Source organism: Podarcis filfolensis, assembly GCF_964270895.1.
Source record: "Podarcis filfolensis genome assembly, chromosome: 12".
In the NCBI taxonomy this organism is placed as follows: domain Eukaryota; kingdom Metazoa; phylum Chordata; class Lepidosauria; order Squamata; family Lacertidae; genus Podarcis; species Podarcis filfolensis.
This window is the reverse complement of record NC_139614.1, coordinates 19,790,404-19,811,322: the sequence shown is the minus strand read 5'-3', so window position 1 is coordinate 19,811,322 and position 20,919 is coordinate 19,790,404. Positions and strand designations below refer to the sequence as shown.

The 20,919-nt window shown below is 40.4% G+C and overlaps 1 protein-coding gene and 1 long non-coding RNA gene across 3 annotated transcripts in view; one reads left to right on the top strand and one right to left on the bottom strand.

The window, feature by feature from the left end:
* KCNH8 (potassium voltage-gated channel subfamily H member 8) overlaps nucleotides 1–20,919 on the top strand; it is a 156,963-nt gene that overhangs the window by 76,918 nt on the left and 59,126 nt on the right. For both annotated transcript variants that reach the window (XM_083577680.1, XM_083577679.1), the window contains exons 4-7: nucleotides 2,100–2,227; nucleotides 6,833–7,073; nucleotides 15,326–15,483; nucleotides 20,691–20,895. In XM_083577680.1, the coding sequence (XP_083433806.1) occupies nucleotides 2,100–2,227; nucleotides 6,833–7,073; nucleotides 15,326–15,483; nucleotides 20,691–20,895 (732 nt within the window). The remainder of the gene's footprint in view (nucleotides 1–2,099; nucleotides 2,228–6,832; nucleotides 7,074–15,325; nucleotides 15,484–20,690; nucleotides 20,896–20,919) is intronic.
* Nucleotides 1,524–20,800, bottom strand: LOC310745607. Its single transcript, XR_014540221.1, has 3 exons — nucleotides 20,683–20,800; nucleotides 19,897–20,060; nucleotides 1,524–2,188 (listed from the first exon to the last, which is right to left on the bottom strand). It is a non-coding gene; the product is annotated as an uncharacterized lncRNA (long non-coding RNA).

The following is a 20,919-nucleotide window of genomic DNA, read 5'->3' as shown; positions in this document are numbered from 1 at the left end:
GCATTGATTTTAATTACGCTTGCTTGATGGACAGCTTAGTTTGAAGCTCCCCAAATTCCTTTTCTCATTTCTAGCAACAAGTTTAAGTTTACAATTACTTGAGGAAAGGGTGCAAGACTTCATTAAAAATAATAATCACCAAATTGTTCCCATTGTACCTGAAATGCTTTTATTGAACAAGCCTGGACATTTGTAGGTGATTACCTACTTCATGAGATGCTAAAGTTGGAATTGTGAGCAGCAAATCAAATAAATCAATTAATGTAATAATTACACACAATCAGTGTGTGAACAGATATATATTCTTAAGGCTGAAGTTCTGTATCCACTTCCCTGGGAGCAAGTCCTGTTGAACTCAATGAGACTTGCTTTGGAACAGACATATTACAGCAGAGCTTTTCAAACTGTGTGTCACAACACGTTAGTGTGTCGGATGCAATATGTAGGTATGTCACACGAACACTCCCTGTGCTCTTCCCAGGGCTGGAAAAGGGTTAGTTTAATCTCCGCTTTGCTTTTGCACGTCTAAAAAACATGTCACCAACATGAAAAGTTTGGGAAGCTCTGTATTACAGGATTGCACTGTTAGTGTGGTATAAATTGTTTCTATACACATTTATTCCGATCCACAGCATTTGTTTTCCAGGCAAGTAATGTGTTTTCAAACCCCTTCTGCGACATTGAGGGTCCTGCCAGGTGTCCAAATAGAAGAGCATCCCAGATGATGTGGACAGAGTTGGCATATCCTCTGTGTTGATTCATGGGCAATAGGCAATTCACAGCCCAACTCACATTGAGTTCCTTGGTGCCTACTGCGTAGATAACTGAACTCTTGCAGTCACAGTGTTTTACACATTGTTGTAACTTGATATGATTCACGATGATACTCTCATTCCTAGTTAGTAGCTTTATATTTGTGGGGTTATCTGTATAGCAGCAACTATCGTCTTTCTGAGAGCAGGATCATTCTCCAGAACAGGTTGTAGGTGTGTGTCATGCTATGTCACAGTATGTTCAGATGATCCCAGCATTTTAACGAATATAGGTCAAACTCTGCTCTAATTTACACAAGGATAAACCCAGAGATACTCTACTGAAGCTATGGCAACTGCATTGAATGGAGGGCAGCATAAATGATACCTCAGTTGGCCATTGTGTAAAATGAAATAAAAAAATCTTAGTTTAAATCAGCACCACAATTAGAAATCTGAAAGCTGGAAAACAAGCGAATGCTGAATTCTAGCCCTCATGGATTGCCTGTACTAAGATAACAGCTACAGGAGAAGAAAATGACATTTCGTTTTCTGAACATACAGAAACATTGGTGATCAGCTGTATACGTAAATACGATTCCGTACAGATGAACTGTTGGTCCACTTCCCAGGATTCATAAGATCGGGGAATACATATGTGGACACAGAAGTGATTCCTGAGTTAATGGTGGTTTGGAGGAGCCAATAAGGACTGGGGGGGGGGTGTCCAAAATTTGGAGGATCTATAAGGATTAGTACACAATGGGAATATTAGAAAGCACTAGATCTGTGACTTTTATGATTCAGTCATGGGGGACATATGTGGCCTGTGATTTAGCGGTGGTGGTGTGTTGAGGCACCTCGCAAAACAATTATGTATTTTGAAGAGAATTCATTTCACTAGATCAAACTTTTGTGTGCATGACCAAGTAAACCTTCTCTCTCTCTCCCCTTCCCTCCCCCTCCCCTTCTCCTCTCCCTCTCCCTCCCACACCCAAATCCACCCGCACTCTCTTTCTCCCAACTCCTGCAGCACCCCTCTTTCTTCCCATTGCTCACTCTATTTCCCTATTCCCAGTCCCCATATTGCTCCCCCTTCCCTTCTACCCTTACAGTCTAACCACTATACCATAGTGTGTCTCTCTGTTGAATTAGGGTTGGTGCCTGCTATGAAAATTAATTCAATTTTAAAACGGAAAGGAAGCAAAACCCAAACAAACGAAACAAAACAAATAAACAGCCATCTGGGGCTTAGACTGCCAGAGTGGTGAAACTTGAAATAGCAGTGGTTCAGTGTCCAGAAGTGCTGTCTGCATTGTTTAATATTGTCTCATCTTTGTTCTTCAGAAAAATTCAAAGGAAGAGGGAGAGCAGGATCACATTTTGATTCAGCCCGCAGACGGAGTAGAGCAGTCCTTTATCACATCTCTGGACACCTACAAAGAAGAGAAAAGAACAAATTAAAAATTAATAATGTAGGTGTAGAGCACTAAGCTTCTTTTTGTGTGGTTATTTGTACAGTGAATTTTCTTCTAACTCAGAAGAGTTTCTCTAATGGGTACTACTAATCATTTGTAATTTTATTTGCAGTACGTTCTTGCTCTCAAGTTTCTTTTCAATAATGCAGTATGGAAGGTTGATATATAAAGCAAAAAACTATGCCAGTATAATATTTTTATAGAGAATGAATTGAGCTATATTACAAGACAAGGGCAGAACACAATAGAGGCTGTCTGGGACCTTGGCTTTTCATATAGGTGACACATAAGCTTGCAGATCAATGCCATTCATTTTCAAAGCTGCAAGGTTCTTTATGTTTTCTTTTCTCTAGCAAAGTTCTTAAAACTGATTCTAATGTAGTAGATAAGGAATTTCCCTGCTGGATGCACACAATCTCCAAGCTGCTCTGGATTTTGAGCCAATTCAGAATACCCCAATCCGTTGTGTTAGGAATTTGATTGTTTTCCTTCTCCTAGAAATGTTGTAGTATTGTTGAAACTCCTTTGGACTTCCTTAGTATTCTGCAAAAGTTTCATATGGAGGAACTTCCATATTAAGTAGGAACAGCCTAGGGATGTGTAGAACTCACATAGATAATGTAACCTCCGGTAATGTCAGAGGCGTGCTCTCATATGAATGGTACCATTTCATATACAGTGGGTTCAGAGTCCATCTCTGAGAGCCAAAGTAGATGTGATACTAATGGTGTTCCCACTATTCACAGGAGTGAAATTGCTGTACCAACCCCTTACCTGAATGAGACTCTGAAAGGAATTTCCCAAGGGGGGGGCAAATATGTGACCTGGGGTGAGATGACCAATCATGGGGGAGTGGACCAGGCCAGTTTTAGGGCTACTCCAACCCCTCCTTGTCTTTTAGATCATCTGTGGTTGGGTGGAGCCAAACAAGCAGAAGCTGATCACCTTGGGTGGTCAGTGAAGGCAGCTGAGAAAATAAAGATGAAATCCTATGCCACCCTGAGGCATTATAGGGTTGTGGGTTCATAGGAGCAATCAACTATAGCCCCAGGCTAGGGGGAAGTGGTTTCAGGGTGTCTACAGGGATGGGCCGGGACACTTGGATGAATGCTTTTTTGTACATGTTTGGTCCTCACTCCTCAAGGCTCATCTAGAAAGAAGGAGGGATGATGTACCCTTAATGAAGTACCTTTTAGAAGACATCTGAAGGCAGCCCTGTTTAGCGAAGCTTTTAATGTTTAACAGACTATTGTATTTTAATATTTTGTTGTACCCCAGCCACTCTGGGTGGGGTATAAATAAATATAATAATAATAATAATAATTATCACTGAATGGCATGCTCTGGGGATGATAAAAGGGGTGCTCTCCTCTAAACAATGAATGAACTCCCTTGCCCTCACTTATTAATTGGCTCTTGATTTGCAGATCATCTCGCGTTATATTTGAATAATATGCTGGCTCTTGAGTCCTCTTCACAGGTGTTGGGGCGAATGCATTGTTAGCAATTGAAGAGCAGATTTGATCCTTTCCTCTATCAACGTCCTAATAAAAAAATGCCCCCCACCTGTACCTACTACTAGGATTGGAAAGAAAGGTCCCATTGGTACCAGTAGAGGCTACCACTCCCAGGGAGTGTGGGGTGGGATTTTAATTCGGACTACAGTGAGGGAGGAAAGAGTTAAACCTGCTAACCTGCTGTTTATTTATTTTATTTTAAAAGGGGTAGACATGATGGCTAACAATACATTTAGCATCATATACAGTTTGGCTCTGAAAAGGGACATAAGATACTCTTGCAGCATTCAACATTTCACTTGCTTTTCTCCCATTTCTTATGCCTGTGTGCTATGGAAAGATACAGTGTTATACTATACACCCATCCTGCCAAATACATCATCTTGCTGATTGATACGTGTGGAGGTTGCCTTCTTCCCACCCAACTCCTGCTTTAACTGTTGAGCCACATGCACAAAATAGTTTTCACCATGCATGTCAGTTTGGCCAGATACACAGTTTGCCCTGAACCAGGGCAGCAGCATTTAGAACTGGAATGTTTTTAGCACAGTTGCTCATATTGCCATTGCAAGTTTAAAGCATGAGGTATTTTTAGTAATTCATTACTTTCAGTCTCCCTTTAATTGGCAGCAAGACTTTGAATCAAATCATTGCTGTTGTAAATAAAACCTAGAAGCTGAGGAGATTTCTCCCTGGATTTGAAATGGATGTGTGTAGCTTGGTAGAATACATAAATTGATCTTCTTGTGCTTTAATTGCAATCATAGTCTCTGCTAAGGCTTCTATGATGCACATCTCTAACTAACCACAGCTGACAAATAAGCCTACAAAATACACTTGCTGTTTTTGTAGGCTGGTTTCTTTTGCCACCAGACCTTTGGACTAATGCTTCTACAAGATGCCCTAATGCAATCTCAGCTACAAGTGGATACAATTTTAATTGTGTGCATTGATTAACACATTACTTTGCTCTTGCATCCCCACTTTTTGCTTGTCCTGTACTCGTGTTTTGCTTGTTTTAATCCACATCAAGCTGGGAAGGACATTTTGGCAACCAGGAAGCCATATGAGTTCATGTCTTGAAAATGTTTTTTTAAAAGCTTGCATGACTGAGAAGTTGAAATATACCGGATGCTCCAATCAGTTTCTTGCCACTCTGTTGCTCCTTGATAAAAATCCTGCTATAACACACAAAGTGGCCAAATTTTGTGCAACAGCAATCAAAATATGACATATAATGATTAGCACCCATTCTATATTAGTATAATATATAATATATTGACCGATGGACACTTCTAGGTCAGAAGGTTTTCCATTCTGACAGATAAATGACCACCCAGAACTGCTTTTTTATGCATATGTGATTTTATTTCATTTTATCTTGTTTTCAGCTTCCACAAAATTTTAATTGGCATTTTGCTCTTAATACTGGTCATTGAACGTAATAAAATGACTTGTAGTACACTTCTCAAATGGAGGGTATATTGAGCCGGGAGCTTGTTGGAGCTTGTATTTTGTTGTTCTCTGAATTTTAATTTTTAATTATGGTGAGATGATCCTGGGAAAGAAAGGCTTGATATTTAATATGTAAATATTAAGTGTATTTAATATTTTCCGATGAAAATAATAATATAATGTAAACATATACTTAATCCACCCCTTGGAATTTATGAGATGAGCACAGCAATTCACCCTGAGATCAGAAAGCAGCAGGGCAAGGCAGAGAGTTTTAGATTCACTGCCACATCTGAAACTCTGTTAAACATGCACCAGCCAGGATGGGAAGTGTGATGGTGGGCTTTTATTTTTATTTTTTGCTATGCCAGCTCCAGGCTGGTGTCACTGAGGAGCCCTTTAGGGAATTCACAGGGCTTTAGATTCAGAAGTCTCAAAGCCACTGGTCACCTGCCTCCAGACAACCTATTTCTGGGTTTTCTGGGCTCTACAATCAGCATGCCACTCCCACAGGAAGTGCCATCCCCATCCTTGTTCTTTTTATTATAGAATCATAGAATTGTTGAGTTGGAAGGGACCTTTAGGGTCTACTAGTCCAACCCCCCTGCAAAGCATCAAACACTGCTTAAAAACCTCCAAGGAAGGAAAGAGTCCACTACCTTCTAAGGGAATCTGTTCCACTTTTGAACAGCTTGTACCATCAGAAAGTTATTCCTGTAGTTTAGTCTCCTTTCTTGTAACTTGAATCTGTTGGTTCGGGTTCTAAGCTCCAGAACAGGAGAAAGCTGGCTTGCTCTATCTTCCATGTGACAGCCCTTTAGATATTTGAAGATGGCTATCATATCTCCATTCAGTCTCCTCTTACCCAGGCCAAACATACCCAGCTCCCTCAACCATTCCTCATAAGGCTTGGTTTTCTAACTTACCACCTACTTGGGCAAAGCTTGGGACTTTACTAAACTTTGCTTAACTTTGGTTAGATTGTGTTCATACTTAGCAAAGTACTCTGACATCAGTGCCTATAGTTGAAACAACAACACACAAAATGATTTACCCTTTTTTGCAGCTACAACAATAAAGAGACAGAAAGTACGGCTTTAGTCTTGTATTGCCAAGCATTATTTTTTAATACCCGAGGTGGGCAGGTCAGCCAAGAATTATTACATGAACAGTCAGCTTAAAAGGTCAAGGATTCTGTAATGGATGCTTCAGAAATGGCTGTAGCTAAACTGAAAATGGCAGCTTATGCTGGTAACAGCACCTCTCAGGAGCAGCACCATGCATTTTCTCTGGATTTATAATGCAACAGCCGCTCTCTTGAGCACTTTTGGCCTCTTTACTGAGTTAGCATCGAGGATTTTCCCTTTCCATTTCTGGCAGAAAGTGTTTCCATTCTCCTCCCTTACGGTTAAAATAACCCTGCAGTACATTAATGTGAAGTGCGATTATGCTGAGCCCATGGAAGGAGGATTAAAGGAACAATATCGGCAAATTTAGCTTTGGTGGGCAATGTGTGGGTGGGGGAGGGCAGCTTTTACAAAGTTGTAAGACTACCAAAAAGTTTTCCATTAGTTGTCAAATAAGAACTGATGCATTGTATATTGATTCTCTTTCTCTCTTTCTCTTCCAGAATGTTTTTGTAGATAAACCAGCATTTCCAGAATACAAAGTTTCAGATGCAAAAAAGTCGAAATTCATACTTTTGCATTTTAGCACTTTCAAAGCTGGCTGGGACTGGCTTATTTTATTGGCGACGTTTTATGTTGCCGTGACTGTACCTTACAATGTTTGCTTTATTGGCAACGATGATCTATCTACAACCCGAAGCACAACTGTCAGTGACATTGCAGTGGAAATTCTTTTTATCATAGGTAAGACACACCTCTTCTCTTTCCGCTTTGCTCATTTCGTGGCTCTGAAAATAACTATAGGTTTTTGACAAGAAGAAATAATGCTGCATTCAAATATCTGTATTTATTTTCTGGCATGGCTGACCATACTATTAGGCAGAGCAAAACAGACCGTCTGAGACAGCATATTTTGTTGTGCCATCAAAGGGAAGCAGTTAGTGATTTAGGCTGTAATCCTTTGTACACTAACCTAGCAGAAAGGTACACTAAATTCAGTAGGACTTAACAGCTAAGTAGAGGTGAATGGAATTGATCCGTTGATGAAAATAAGAATAATAAATTGTGGCAGGGGAAGGGGGAGTGAAGGTGCCACTTGGATTTCCATCTTTAGTCATCAATATATATTGGACTGTTTCTGTTTTTGTGGACAGCTCATTACAAAGTACAGATGATAGATGCCTGTCAAATTACCAGGCATCACTAACTGACTGACAAGGCATTTAAGCTGGTGTACTTGCATTTTAAGCCATCCCTTCCCTACTTGGAGTATATGCAGAGCACCTTTCCCTCTGATTAATTTCAGAGAAGCCTCACATATTTGGGAATTCAAGCTTTAAGGGTATGGTTTCAGGGCAATCCCGAATCTCCTTTTGAAAGTTATCCATTGCATCGACTTCAATTACAAAATGATCAGGGTCCTTGACTATGAAAGGGGTCTGTGAATCATGGTATCAGTTTGATGTTTGTATATCAAAGCAAACTTGCACAAGTGTCAGACGGTAGTCATGGAAACCCTTACTCTGTGATAAGAGCCACAAGTGGATTAAACTCACTTGAAGCTATCTTTGGTCCATCTGGCTCAACATGATTTACACAGACTGGCAGCAGCTCCCCAGGATTTGATCAGAAGTCTTTCCCAGTCTAACCTGGAAATCCTGGGGATTGAACCAGTGACTTTTTTGATTGCAAACAAATGCTCTACCACTGACTTTCCTTGACAACAGTCCTTCCAAGTGGTGACTTCTATGAGCTTCCCGCTCTGGTGGGAAGGTAAACAGTATTTCCATGCACTGCTCTGGTTCGCCAGAAGTGGCTTAGTCATGCTGGCCACATGACCCGGAAGCTGTACGCCGGCTCCCTTGGCCAAAAAAGCGAGATGAGCGCCGCAACCCCAGAATCGGTCATGACTGGACCTAATGGTCAGGGGTCCCTTTACCTTTAAGAATAGTTCATTCTCCTACATTCTATATCAAACCGAGGCTGAGGATAGAATTCGGAATTCTGATGACTAGGTTTTACTTTTTTTTAAAAAAAGCGCCTCACATTTCCTATCAACACCTGATATGAACTGAGAGAATTAGCTGCATTATTCACAAATTCATCCATTAAATCCATCATTGACTAATGCCTTAGAATTTGCCTTCTTTCACCAACCACAGATGCTATCCATCTAATATATTATTCTCCAGTACACATAACTTGTACAGGGTGTAGAAAGATGTGTTCTTCCCTGTACAACACCAGGCTGGGCTGCTGTGCATACAATTTACAAGGGTTGTTGATACTGCTATGCAAATAGAGAATAACAATGAAGGATAATGAAGTTAAGCCTATGCTGATGTAACATTTCATTATGTCTTAACTAGAGTTAAAATTGGGAGGGCTCTTTGAAATTAATGTCATGCCTGGTTTGCCCCTGGATCCTTCTGCATTAAAAAATGATGCTCTACCACTTAGATCCCCCCCCCCAATTTTGGGGTGTATTTGTTTTGTGACTTTCTCTCCTCCCAGTAACTCAGAGCAGCTACCAATAGCATTTGGAGAAATGTTTCTTTGAGTGGAAGGCTCAAAGTCCAATACACACACTGTTGATCTGATGTATCATTAAGGCAGCTTCTTCATAAAGGCTGCTTCAGTCCCAGGGAAGCTAGTGGAATTTATTTTAGAGTATTTTAAGGGAAATATGCTATTGTGCAGAGCAGCTATGAACAAACAACAAAGATGGGAGTCACCTTAATTTTTAACTGAAGCCACAGAGAGAAAGAATAAGAAATTACTGGCTGAGATATACAGACCCACCACTGATTTCTTCTGCCACATGGAGAGGCAATTTAACACCACCCGCTTTCATTAATGCATCCATGCACAAATTTCATGGCATTTATGACAAGGACATAAAGAAATGGACATTCTTCATCTCAGCTCTTTCTGTCTGTGATACTATTGCATCTCATGCCTGCCTTGTATGTGTGTTATTTTGAATGGCTGTACGTCAGAAATTTCATTGCCTTGTCAGGCCATGTAGACGAGAAAGTCTGAGGCCTGCAGGTAAGCAATTATGATGGCCACTCTGTAAAGCCAGAGTCAGCAGAGAGGGAGACTGTACAGAAGAGATGCACAGGCAGAGGTTTTTTAAATCATTCAACATCTGTGCATGGCCTAGTTGACAGATGCCAGTGTTTTAACTTTGGTAGCTTGGTACATGTACATTTATAATGCAAGATAGGCTTATAGAATCAAAGAATCATAGAACTGTAGAGTTGGAAGGAACCATGAAGATAATCTTGCCCAACCTTCTGCAACTGTACTATCCCTCATCTTACCACCTTTCAAATCAGCATGTTTTCATTAGGCATTTTGAGATGTATCTCACAATGACAGTCTTATGGAACGTTAAAAAATTATTTCAGATCTGCTGGAAGTTAACATGGGAACTTTTAAACTTTTGGAAGGCATTCACAAGTCACTTAATGTGAGGTGGAATTTTAGAAAATGCAGATGGGTGGATTGATTCAAAATGACCCCCAGTTTTCCAGCCTGAGACATGCACTATTAGGAAACATGATACGTTAAAAATTACCTATGAATGTGAAACTGATTTTGTAGTTGTTTTTCTTTATCCGCATGTGTTGCTTACCTTGTGGAAGGGCTTTAGATTCCATTCCACCCGTCTGTATCATCATACCTGAAGAATGGGGAAACATCACTTTAAAAAATTAAAAAGAGGGCTGTCCAAAAAGGATAGCCATTTTGGACACGATATTGACTCAACTTTACTGGAGCAACTTCTTTGAAGTCAAGGGTTTCAGCATGAATCCACATCAGGAGTATTTAAAAAGCTCAGAATCGTCGTAGATTTAAAAGCAGAAGTTCAAAAGCTTTTGTTTCTGATGTTTTTGATCTGTTTTATATTTGTTTTATGGTTCTCTTTTGTAGGCTCTCTTTTGGAAATCTAGATTAATAAAATTATGGCTGTTGGGGTTTGTTTGTTTTTTTAAAAAAAGAATTGTTGTAGATTGAAAGCCTTAGTAAGTAGGAAGAAAGCAGAAACAATGAAAGTGTTTATAACCCCTTATAATTTCTATGAATGTTCCCTTCTTCCGTGTTTCAGATTACATGGATGTTTATTCAGGAGCATAAGTGCAGGAACACAGCCTATTCAGGAACATAATGACTTCAGGAACATAATTATCACAATAGTGGGCAATCAAATGTGGACTTTGAAGTAGGAATACAGAGAGAGAGAGAGCCATTTTGAAACAGGGAAGTGGGGACCATAGAATCATAGCATTGTAGAGTTTGGAAGGACCTTGAGGCTCATCTAGTCCAATCCCTTGCAGGAATTGCAGCTAAAGAATCCCTGGCCACCCAAGCGCTGTTTAAAAACCTCCAATGAAGGGGGGGGGGTGTCTACCACCTTCCGAGGTAGTCTATTCCACTGCGAGACTCAGTGTCAGAAAGTTCTTCCTCATGTTCAGTTGGAATCTCCTTTCTTGGAAATTTGAATCCAGGAGAAAATAAGTTAGCTCCATCTTCATGAGACAACCCTCCAGACATTTGAAGATGGCTATCATAGCTTCTCTCAGACTTCTGTTCTTCAGGCTAAACATGTCCAACTCCCTCAACTGTTCCTCATAAGGAAGGCTTGGTTTCCAGACCCATGATCATCTTGGTCACCCTCCTCTGCCTACATTCCAGCTTCTCAATATCCTCCTTAAACTGTGGTGCCCAGAACTGGACACGGTAATCCAGATGGGATTTGACCAAGGCAGAATAGAATTATACTATTACTTCCCTTGATCTGGGCATTACTGTTGATGCAACCAAGAAATGCATTAGCTTTTTTGCTGCAACATAACACAGTTCACTCGTGTTGAGATTGTGGTCTACTAAGACCCCTAGATCCTTTTCACGTGTACTGTTGTCAAGTCAGGTGAACCTTATATTTGTCCCTACCCAAATTGATTTTGTTAGTTTCAGCCCAGTTCTGCAAGGTCATCTTGAATCCTGATTCTATCTTCTGAAGTATTAGCTACTCTTCCCACTTTGGTGTCATCTGCAAATTTGATGAGCATCCTATCAATTCCTTAATCCGAGTCATTTATAGGTCCCAACCATGCAGGCAAAATAACTTATAGTTAGTAGAGCATGAGACTTTTTATCTCAGGGTCATTCCGCAGGGAGTTGGACTACATGACTCTTTTGGTCCCTTCCAACTCTACGATTCTATGTCTACTTAGAAGTAAGGTCTATTGAAATCAATGAGGTTTACTCCCAAGTAAGTGAAGTTATAATCACATTCTATATACGTTTTGAAACAGGTCAATAACAATAAATTACTTTTTGTGACTCTTAGTTGGCTTTTACATTTAGAAAACTGAACCATGGCAGCTCAATAAGTAGATAGCTATCTTCTAATCTCTTGTTTAGGTCTGTTGTCATGTTTTCCATTACTAGAATAGACCAAAGTGGCTATTTATCTATTTCTTCTCAGCAGGAATGGTCGGGCTTTCTCCCTTTCCTTGTAATGAATGAGTGCTCCTGATTTGTGGGTTTAATCTGATTGATAAACCAGGCTTTGAATGTTGCCCCAATTTTATTTCTAAACAGGCTGGAATACTGTACTTTAATTAAGAACTAAACTTGAAAATTATTACTTAGGGGTGCTTTTTTCTTTTTCTTTTTTTACTGTCAAAGTCACCACATCTTAAGCGTCTGAAAAATAAAACAAAACAAATAGCAATGAGACCAATTAAATAAATGTGCAGCTTTTAGAAGGTCGGGAAGTAAAGCCTAATTAATCTTCTCTGGATGTGACTTTTGTAGAATGACTATTCAGTGACAGCAAGAAAGAAATATAGGGGGGAAAGCCATTGCTGAAGAAAAGTTTAAAATTTGCCAGTATTGCCTGATTGAGTAAAAAGTCAAAGGGGTGAAGAACAATATGCCCAGTGAAAATGTTCCAGTGCTTTGATTGCTTTTCATCAGAAACTCTTTAGTGGCAACACTCTGCAGGCATAATAGTCGGCCACAAAAGGAACTAGGATCTTATGTATATTTATAAGCAAATCAGGAAGTAGGGCTGAGAAAAAGCAATTATGAAACCTGACATGCTTGTCACAAGCCATATTAGCGTTAGATGCTGTATGTGCAGATTCAAGGATGATATTTGCACACTTCTGAGCACAGAAGCTAAAACAGCCCGTCTCTCTCCAGCTTAATGACCTAGGCAGAACCTTCAGTCGCATCCAGGGATGGCATAGCAGGGCTTCCTTGAAAACCTTGGTGTGCAAATTGGAGTCTGGCATCACGAGCGTGTCTCACTGGAGCAAATTCTTTCCCCTGCTGATATTACCCATGATAGAGAGTTATATGGTCCCCAGTTTATAATCTAGATTATATTAAGAACCCAAAGTGGAATAGAGAGAGGCCATGTGCCACTTTAGAGCTGAAGTGTAAAATAGTGCAAAACCTGGCAGTTTGTGTGTCATATTCAGTCACTTGTGCCTTTACAAAAAGAAAAAAGAAAAAGTTATAGAGAGCAACTGTAAAATTGCAGTGGAATATTTTCCCTCTTGTGGCTTGGAAGCCTTTACAACTTTACTGAAGGTGCTACAAAAAAACTGTTAGTGGTGTGCAACATGATATCTACAACAAGACAAAGGACCATTTCAAAACATTTCCTCCCCTCTCTCCTCTTTTACATATATTTCAGAGCTAGGTGATTACTAACATTTGAAAAGGTTCCGGGGCTAATTAACCCCTGCCTTGTGCCAGTTTTAACACTACATTGAACTGTTGTTAGAGTCAAATGTTTTGCTGGATTAATGAATGCACCAAGAAGAATACATTTCTGGTGTAAAACACAAGCTCTAAGCATCAATCGGTATTATGCACACTTACCAGGGATTCCCACCGAACTTACTTTTGAGTAGATGAGCAGAGGTTTATTTTAAATTCATTGGATCTACTTCTGAGTAGACCCACATAGGAACATACAGCACACTGAAGACATTTTCATCTTAAAAAATGGCTAAAGCATGGTTCATATTTTTATAGTAATTTTTTTTTAATGCCTAAAGACAATAGGTTATTGTGGTTCTTCAGATGTATGGTTTCTGTTCACAAGTGATATAGACTGTGATGTAGCCAGAAGCCAAGCTATAGCTCTTGATAGTTGCATGTCACTACCAGAGACTTCACACTGCCCTGTGGAGTTTCCTGTTTGCAGAGCTCCTGCTGCACATCCAGGGGATACATAGTGCCAAATGGCTCTAGATCAGCGGTACAGTGGTACCTCGGGTTACATACGCTTCAGGTTACATACGCTTCAGGTTACAGACTCCGCTAACCCAGAAATATTACCTCGGGTTAAGAACTTTGCTTCAAGATGAGAACAGAAATCGTGCTCCAGTGGTGCGGCAGCAGCGGGAGGCCCCATTAGCTAAAGTGGTGCTTCAGGTTAAGAACAGTTTCAGGTTAAGAACGGACTTCCAGAACGAATTAAGTACTTAACCCAAGGTACCACTGTAAAAGTCGAGACTTGCAGGGGAAATAGGGTGGGTTCACTCTGCGTTACATCACTCCCAGTTTGCAAGATTCATATTATGTTACAGCAGCTTCAGCCCAAAGGGTAGAATCTGTTCACTTTATATTGCAGCGATACCTGTTTGAAAGGTAGCTCCTAGGTTCACTTTACATGACTACAGCTCCAGTTTGTAAGGGTAGCCCAGGATTCACTTTAGGTTACTGCAGCTCAGCTGTGTCAGAGGTGAAGTGCAGCATCTGCAGCCCTGTCATCCAGAAAAATTCCTTCCTTCCTTAGCTGTCTAGTACAGAGAGGGCATCACCATCCTTCTCAGGGTGGTGTGTGAGGGCAGTGTAAAGGACCACAAGATCCACTGGAACTACATGGATTCAGCCAGGGTGAACAACAAGTCATTCAACTCCAACATCTCACTGAAGAACTTTGCTTCAAGATGAGAACAGAAATCGTGCTCCGGTGGTGCAGCGGCAGCAGGAGGCCCCACTAGCTAAAGTGGTGCTTCAGGTTAAGAACGGACCTCTAGAACGAATTAAGTACTTAACCCGATGTACCACTGTATTGCAGTTAAGGCAAAAATGGCAATGTATGTGAAGTTTCAGCCAACGTCAGCATGACAACATTTTTCTCATGGTTTCTTTTCAGAGGCCATACATTGCAGTCTCTTTCTCATACACACACATTTTGCAAAATAGATTAAAAAAAACAATCTTGCATTCTGAGTTATCTCAGGGAAAGGCAACTGCTGCCCAGCCTGGTCCATGGGTGCTATTACTGAAAACAAAATGGTGCAAATTGAATTGCAGAGATGCAATTTCTGATTGAGATGACATGAACTGAAATGGTCAGATACAAGCAAAGCATTATATAAACTCTGTGCAAGTTTTTGATAGAGGGAAAATATAATAATGCTAGGACCTGCAGCTTCTAGCAAAATTCCTTTGACATTCTGTAGATGTTAGAGCAATGTTCTCCTTGACACCAGTAAGAGCTATATGCCTGAGGGCAATATATGGTCCTCATCTTCTGGAACATGATAATAATTGAGACAACTGCCAGAATCTGAACTTTTGTTTGGATTTTAACATGCTCTAGCATGCCACATCGAAAGCATTTCTCATGGCAATAGGCAATGCAGCTATAAAGTGTAATACAGAAACACATAAAATGTGCAAGTCATCACGCTGTAATTCTTAGCTTTGATTTGTTCCCACCATCTCTCACCATTCAGTTAATTTCAGCTGACTCAGCTTTTCCATTCTGAGCAAGTCTTCACTGTGTTGTGTGGAGTGGCCTGCTAAACATCTGAAAAATATTTGCCAAAAGTGTTTCCCTCCCAGGTTTTTATTGTGAAATAAATAAAGAGCATTGTTCTTTTTTTTTTGCCCTCTACTTATCATTTAAAGGAAAAAAATAGCAGCCTCTGACAACTTGTTTCTTTCTCAAGCAGATATTATTTTAAATTTCCGAACAACGTACGTCAGCAAGTCTGGCCAAGTAATATTTGAAGCGAGATCTATTTGTATCCACTATGTGACTACCTGGTTCATCATTGATTTAATTGCTGCACTTCCTTTTGACCTGCTTTATGCTTTTAATGTCAATGTGGTGAGTATGGCCTTTCTATCCCACTTTATCTCTACTGTTCTCAAGTGTCCCTTTTGTGAATGAAAATATTGCTCTTTGCAGGCAAAAGAAAAGCACAGGGCCAGTGTGTGTGTGCTGTACCCTCGAGTGCAGCTTTTTATCTCTTCCAAGTACATGAAGTGTTTTGTCTTGAAGTGCTGAAGAAGCAGTTGTGGGAAAAATGTAGCAGTTAAAGCAAAACCTTAGGTATCAAACTGAGGGGAATCCTCTGGACCTATAAAGTCTGCTGTACTTTGTGCACATGTAGTCTTTTTTTTTTTTAAGGATCTCCATGTTCAGCAGGACGCGGGTGGCACTGTGGGTTAAACCACAGAGCCTATTACTTGCTGATCAGAAGGTTGGTGGTTCAAATCCCCGTGACGGGATGAGCTCCCATTGCTCGGTCCCAGCTCCTGCCAAAATAGCAGTTCGAAAGCACGTCAAAGTGCAAGTAGATAGATAGGTACCACTCCAGCAGGAAGGTAAACAGCGTTTCCGTGCGCTGCTCTGGTTCGCCAGAAGCGGCTTAGTCATGCTGGCTGTACGCTGGCTCCCTCGGCCAATAAAGCGAGATGAGCGCCGCAACCCCAGAGTCGGTCACGACTAGACCTGATGGTCAGGGGTCCCTTTACCTTACTATGTTCAGAGAAACCCTTCCAAAACACAAATGTCTAAGGGGAATTTGGGCCAATCTTCTACTCCTACACTGATGTGGAATCTGTGGTCCCCTATCTCTGATCTCCAGCTTCCTTCATCCTTCATGCTGGTAGAAGCTGGAGTTCAAGTACATTGAAGATGGGGAGGGGTGTCACAGGTCCTGCCTTGCCCTGAGTTATGTAAGCCAAGTAGAAATACCGGGGGTGGGGGTGGAATCTTGCTTTTAAAAACTACCGTATTTTTCCGTGTATAACACACCCCCATGTATAAGACTCAAATTATTTTTGGGGACTCAAATTTAAGAAAATGGGGGGAGATGACCCAGAGTTGTTGAGATTTTTTTTTCGGGAGGATTGCCCAGAGTTGTTAAGCTAACTCTAACCAGATTTAAAAACGCTGACCACTAACAATTGCTCACATCTCTGAACAGCAGCCGGAAATCAAATGCCCAATTGCCGCAGTGACAGCCAATCCACAGCAGCCGTTAATTCAGCAACCTATCACCCAACCAATTTGTGTGGCAGCAGAAAATCCAAAGCAGAACTTTTAGCAGCCAACTATCACACACCAAATCACCACTGACAAGCTCCTGTTCACAGTGGCAACCAATCACCCGTCACCCACATTCACTATCTGTGTATAAGACAAGGCACATTTTTAACATTATTTTACGGTAAAAAAAACCCCTCGTCTTATACACAGAAAAGAACGGTAGTTGAAAATGCTTATGAGATCAAGTGTGCTATCCGTTATTTTTTTGGTAATGGAATTACTGAAACATATTCATGGCAACTAACTTAAGAATTAATAATTTTAATTATACACACAAACACACACAGTTAACTTTCTTGTATCAGTTATCCCCACCCCAAGAGATGTTGGGAAGTTGATGTAAGCTTGTGAAGGCTTCAAGGTTCATCAGCATTTGGGGCTTTGGGGTGGGAGAGTCAGTTCACTCAAAACCCATTAAGCCACAATCTTGATATGCATCTGAACATTCACTAGACTGTACAAAAAAAAAACCCATTCAGGAAGTTATTTTGCCACACTAATGTTTAAACATTTTCATATTTTGCCTCTAACATGCCCCCCCCAATTAATTTAGGTTGTAATGTACATTGACTTTTTAATAATATGCTATGTTTTACTGAAAAGCAGGATACTTGCATAGTTCCTACGTGATGTTGACTCAGTTCTGCAAACCAGTAGATTAGGGGGAATTCAAGTTTTTCTTCTTTAATGCCTTAATACTCTCCTGTCTCTAAAGATCTTTATGCATGATGCAACGATGCTTACTCAGAAAACTATTCTACCTTAGGCGGCCATGAATGTCCTGCACATGCATTAAGAGTTTCCTAAATCCAGATTTTACTTGGGGGGGTGGTTATTTGGAGATACAGATGAAAGCCTTGTGAATTGTTGGATTGTTATTTAATTGATAGTCTTATATGTAGAGTAAAGGAGCCAACAAATGCTGATAGAGACTTCTTTATTTTTAATTATGATTTTGACGTGAAGGATTTCTAAGCATCTAGCAGAATACTTCCTTAGCAATAATTAGCACAGGGGATGTACTTTCATTTGTTGTTTTTGTTAAAGCAGAGGCTGGGGAAGACTATGCAGCCTTCTGACAGCATGCAGTTAGCTGAAGTCTGAAATTTTAAAAGCACTGAGATACATAAGAGCACACAAGGTCTGCTTACTTTGGTACTGTGGCTAAACTGATCTCTACCCATGGAGAGGCCAGCACTCCTTCTCTCTTACAAGGCTAGGTAGCTATAAATTCTTCTTCCTTTTAAATTCTGCTTTCAGTGAGTTCAAAAGCACGCAAGTTCTGATCACAATAAGAGCTAGGATCATTTTATATAATTAGTAAACTGTGCAGTAAATTTTTTTGTGTGGCTATCTAAGGTGTAGCTGGAAATTCTCTAGTGGAGCAGTGGGGAACCTCATCCCAGGCAGCCCTGTATCGGAAAGTTTTTAATGCTTGATGTTTTGCTGTGTTTTTTATATTTTGGTGGAAGCCACCCAAAGGGGCTGGGACAACCCAATCAGATGGGTGAAAGATAAGTAATAAGTTGTTGTTGTTGGGTGAGGTATGATCCCCGTTCTGGGCCCAATAAGCACAGGATGCCTTTGCCCAGCGGCACTGTGGCCCATAGATAAATTCTGGGCAAGTATCACTTGCCATGCCTTCTCCAGCCACTTTTTTAGTTTTAGTGTTGCGGTTTTTAGCAATGAAGATTCTTGCAGTTGCTAGGAAAAGCTTAAGCTTACTAGTCTAAATCAGTTAGCTATAAAGTGAAATTCGGCTGGCTTTGCATACATGAGTAATCAAATTTAGCTAGGCAGAGAGTAGCTGACTCCTCGTTTTGTCTTTCTAAGTTGTGAAAACACTGTATCTTCTGTATATGAATTTCAGATCTTACAGTGACAAACGGAACACTGCTAAAGGGGAAAAAAAACATTTGGAATGAGTAATGAGAAATAATTACACATGATTTATTACACTCATTTGCAAACCTATTATTATCACATAATTTTAAAAAATTGGAGATTTAGTTTAATCCATCATAGAAAAATGTAATGTGAGCTCAAGTATATATAACTGATATAACTTCCCTTTCCGATAACTGTCTTCTCAGTGGCCATTTTGCCTTTTGCTTTGTACCTGGATTTAGTCTTCCCTCCCCAAACTTTTTCCCTTTTGTAGTGTGGGCAAGACTCTGGTGTCTTTATGATCATAGAATCATAGAATTGTGGAGTTGGAAAGGACCACAAGCTTTATCTAGTCCAGCTCCCTGCCCAATGTGGGGCTCAAACCCAAGACCCTAAGATTAAGAGTCTCCTGCTCTACCAACTGAGCTACCTTTTAAAGTTGATACATGGTTTGTTTACACATATGTACAACCTGGGCTAAGGATGGAGGGGTTCATAGCATCAGCACTCTAGGAGCGTCTTGCTTCTTCCATCGGCACATCCTAGATTCCAAGCAGAGATCCAGCATCATGCTATCTCCCTGCTGCTTTGCTCCTCCTGGTCACATAACTCCTTACTCTTAAGCTGCTGGCTCACGTAGCTTCTAGCTCTAAACAAAAAAATTTTTTCCCTTCCAGTAGCACCTTAAAGACCAACTCTTTAAGTCTTTTAGGTCTTTAAGGTGCTACTGGAAGGAAATTTTTTTTTTTGTTTTGACTATGGCAGACCAACACGGCTACCTATCTGCTTCTAGCTCTAGTTTCTCTCAGTTGTGGCTTTATCTTCAAACTAACTTGGAGCTGAGGGAGGGGCCCCAACCACCAAGTCCCTTTGATGCTTTGTCCTTTTAATGGCTTTGTCACCTCGTGCAAAAAGCTTAGCCTAGCCCAACACTTGACTTAATTAAAGGATTAGCTGGGTCTAGCACAACTTAATACCACAACTTAATACACACAGTTTGGGCTTAATACACGCTGGCTTAATACATATGGGTCTGTCACCCAGTCTTAACACTCCAAGCAGTGATGAAATTCTGACACCTACTGGACTCAGGAATTTAGGGTGTCTAGCACCCACAAACTCATAACACTAATATGCATAGGTTTACACTGCTAGGATGTAAGCCTGAGGGCAAAATTTAGGTTCCTATCATCATCATCATCATCATCATTATTATTATTATTATTATTATTATTATTATTATTATTATTATATAACTAGAAGTATTTCAAGTTTTCCATACCTGACTATGTAACTCACTTTCATGCATTCACCAGGGATGTGCATGGGCACCAAGGTCCACCTTGTATGTGCATCTGTGCATTTTTAAAAATTCTGATCTGTTTCTGAGTCACTCTGCTCTCCCACACTTTGGTCTGTTCCAAGGTTTTCTGTCTAAAATGGAGCTCTGTGTTCCTCATTCACTATAATGGGAAACCAAAAATGGCTGTACTATTTCCCCCTTTTGTCCAATGTGGGTAAAATTAACAGACACATAAGCCTTTCCAGAGTGGATTTAGCCTGCCAAATTGCAGACAAATGGGTCCAGGGGCTTTTTGTGGGGAAGGAAGGGGGATACACTTTCAAGAGGTGTTGGAGTGGTATACCTTCTTGCTTATACATTAAAAAAACCATGTAGCTTCAGACTGGCCTTTCCTTTCTGGTGCTTGTGTCCTGCAATAGGCTCACAAAATGAGGCTAACAAAAATGTTGAGTTCTGAAGAGCTCTGGGATTTGTTTTTGTTTGGTTAAAACACAGTGGCATAGGGTTTTTTTAAAAAAAATTTAAACAGAACAGTTAACTTTTGAAGAAACCTTATGCTGCTTAAAAAAATAAAGAAAAGAAAATCCACCTAGAACTCTTTAATGCTCTGCATGTAATATTTTGGATAGCCTCACTTCTTGCAAAGTACATGGGCCTAGTAAAAAAGAAATAGAAATAGAAAAAAATTAGGTCTGTAAGGTCGGAAAAGTATAGAAATGAGACAGTAACCTGAAGCACTTTCCTGTATGGAAAGATGGCTGAATATTACTTTCCCTTCTCACCCTTTCAGGTGTCCATCGTTCACCTTCTCAAGACTGTACGATTGCTGCGTCTTTTACGTCTTCTTCAGAAGTTGGATCGCTATTCCCAGCACAGCACTATCGTTCTGACACTTCTTATGTCTATGTTTGCGTTGTTAGCTCATTGGATGGCTTGCATTTGGTATGTCATTGGAAAGAAGGAGATGGAAAAAAAACCATTCACTTGGGACATAGGTACATGCTTTATTTCCCCTCACA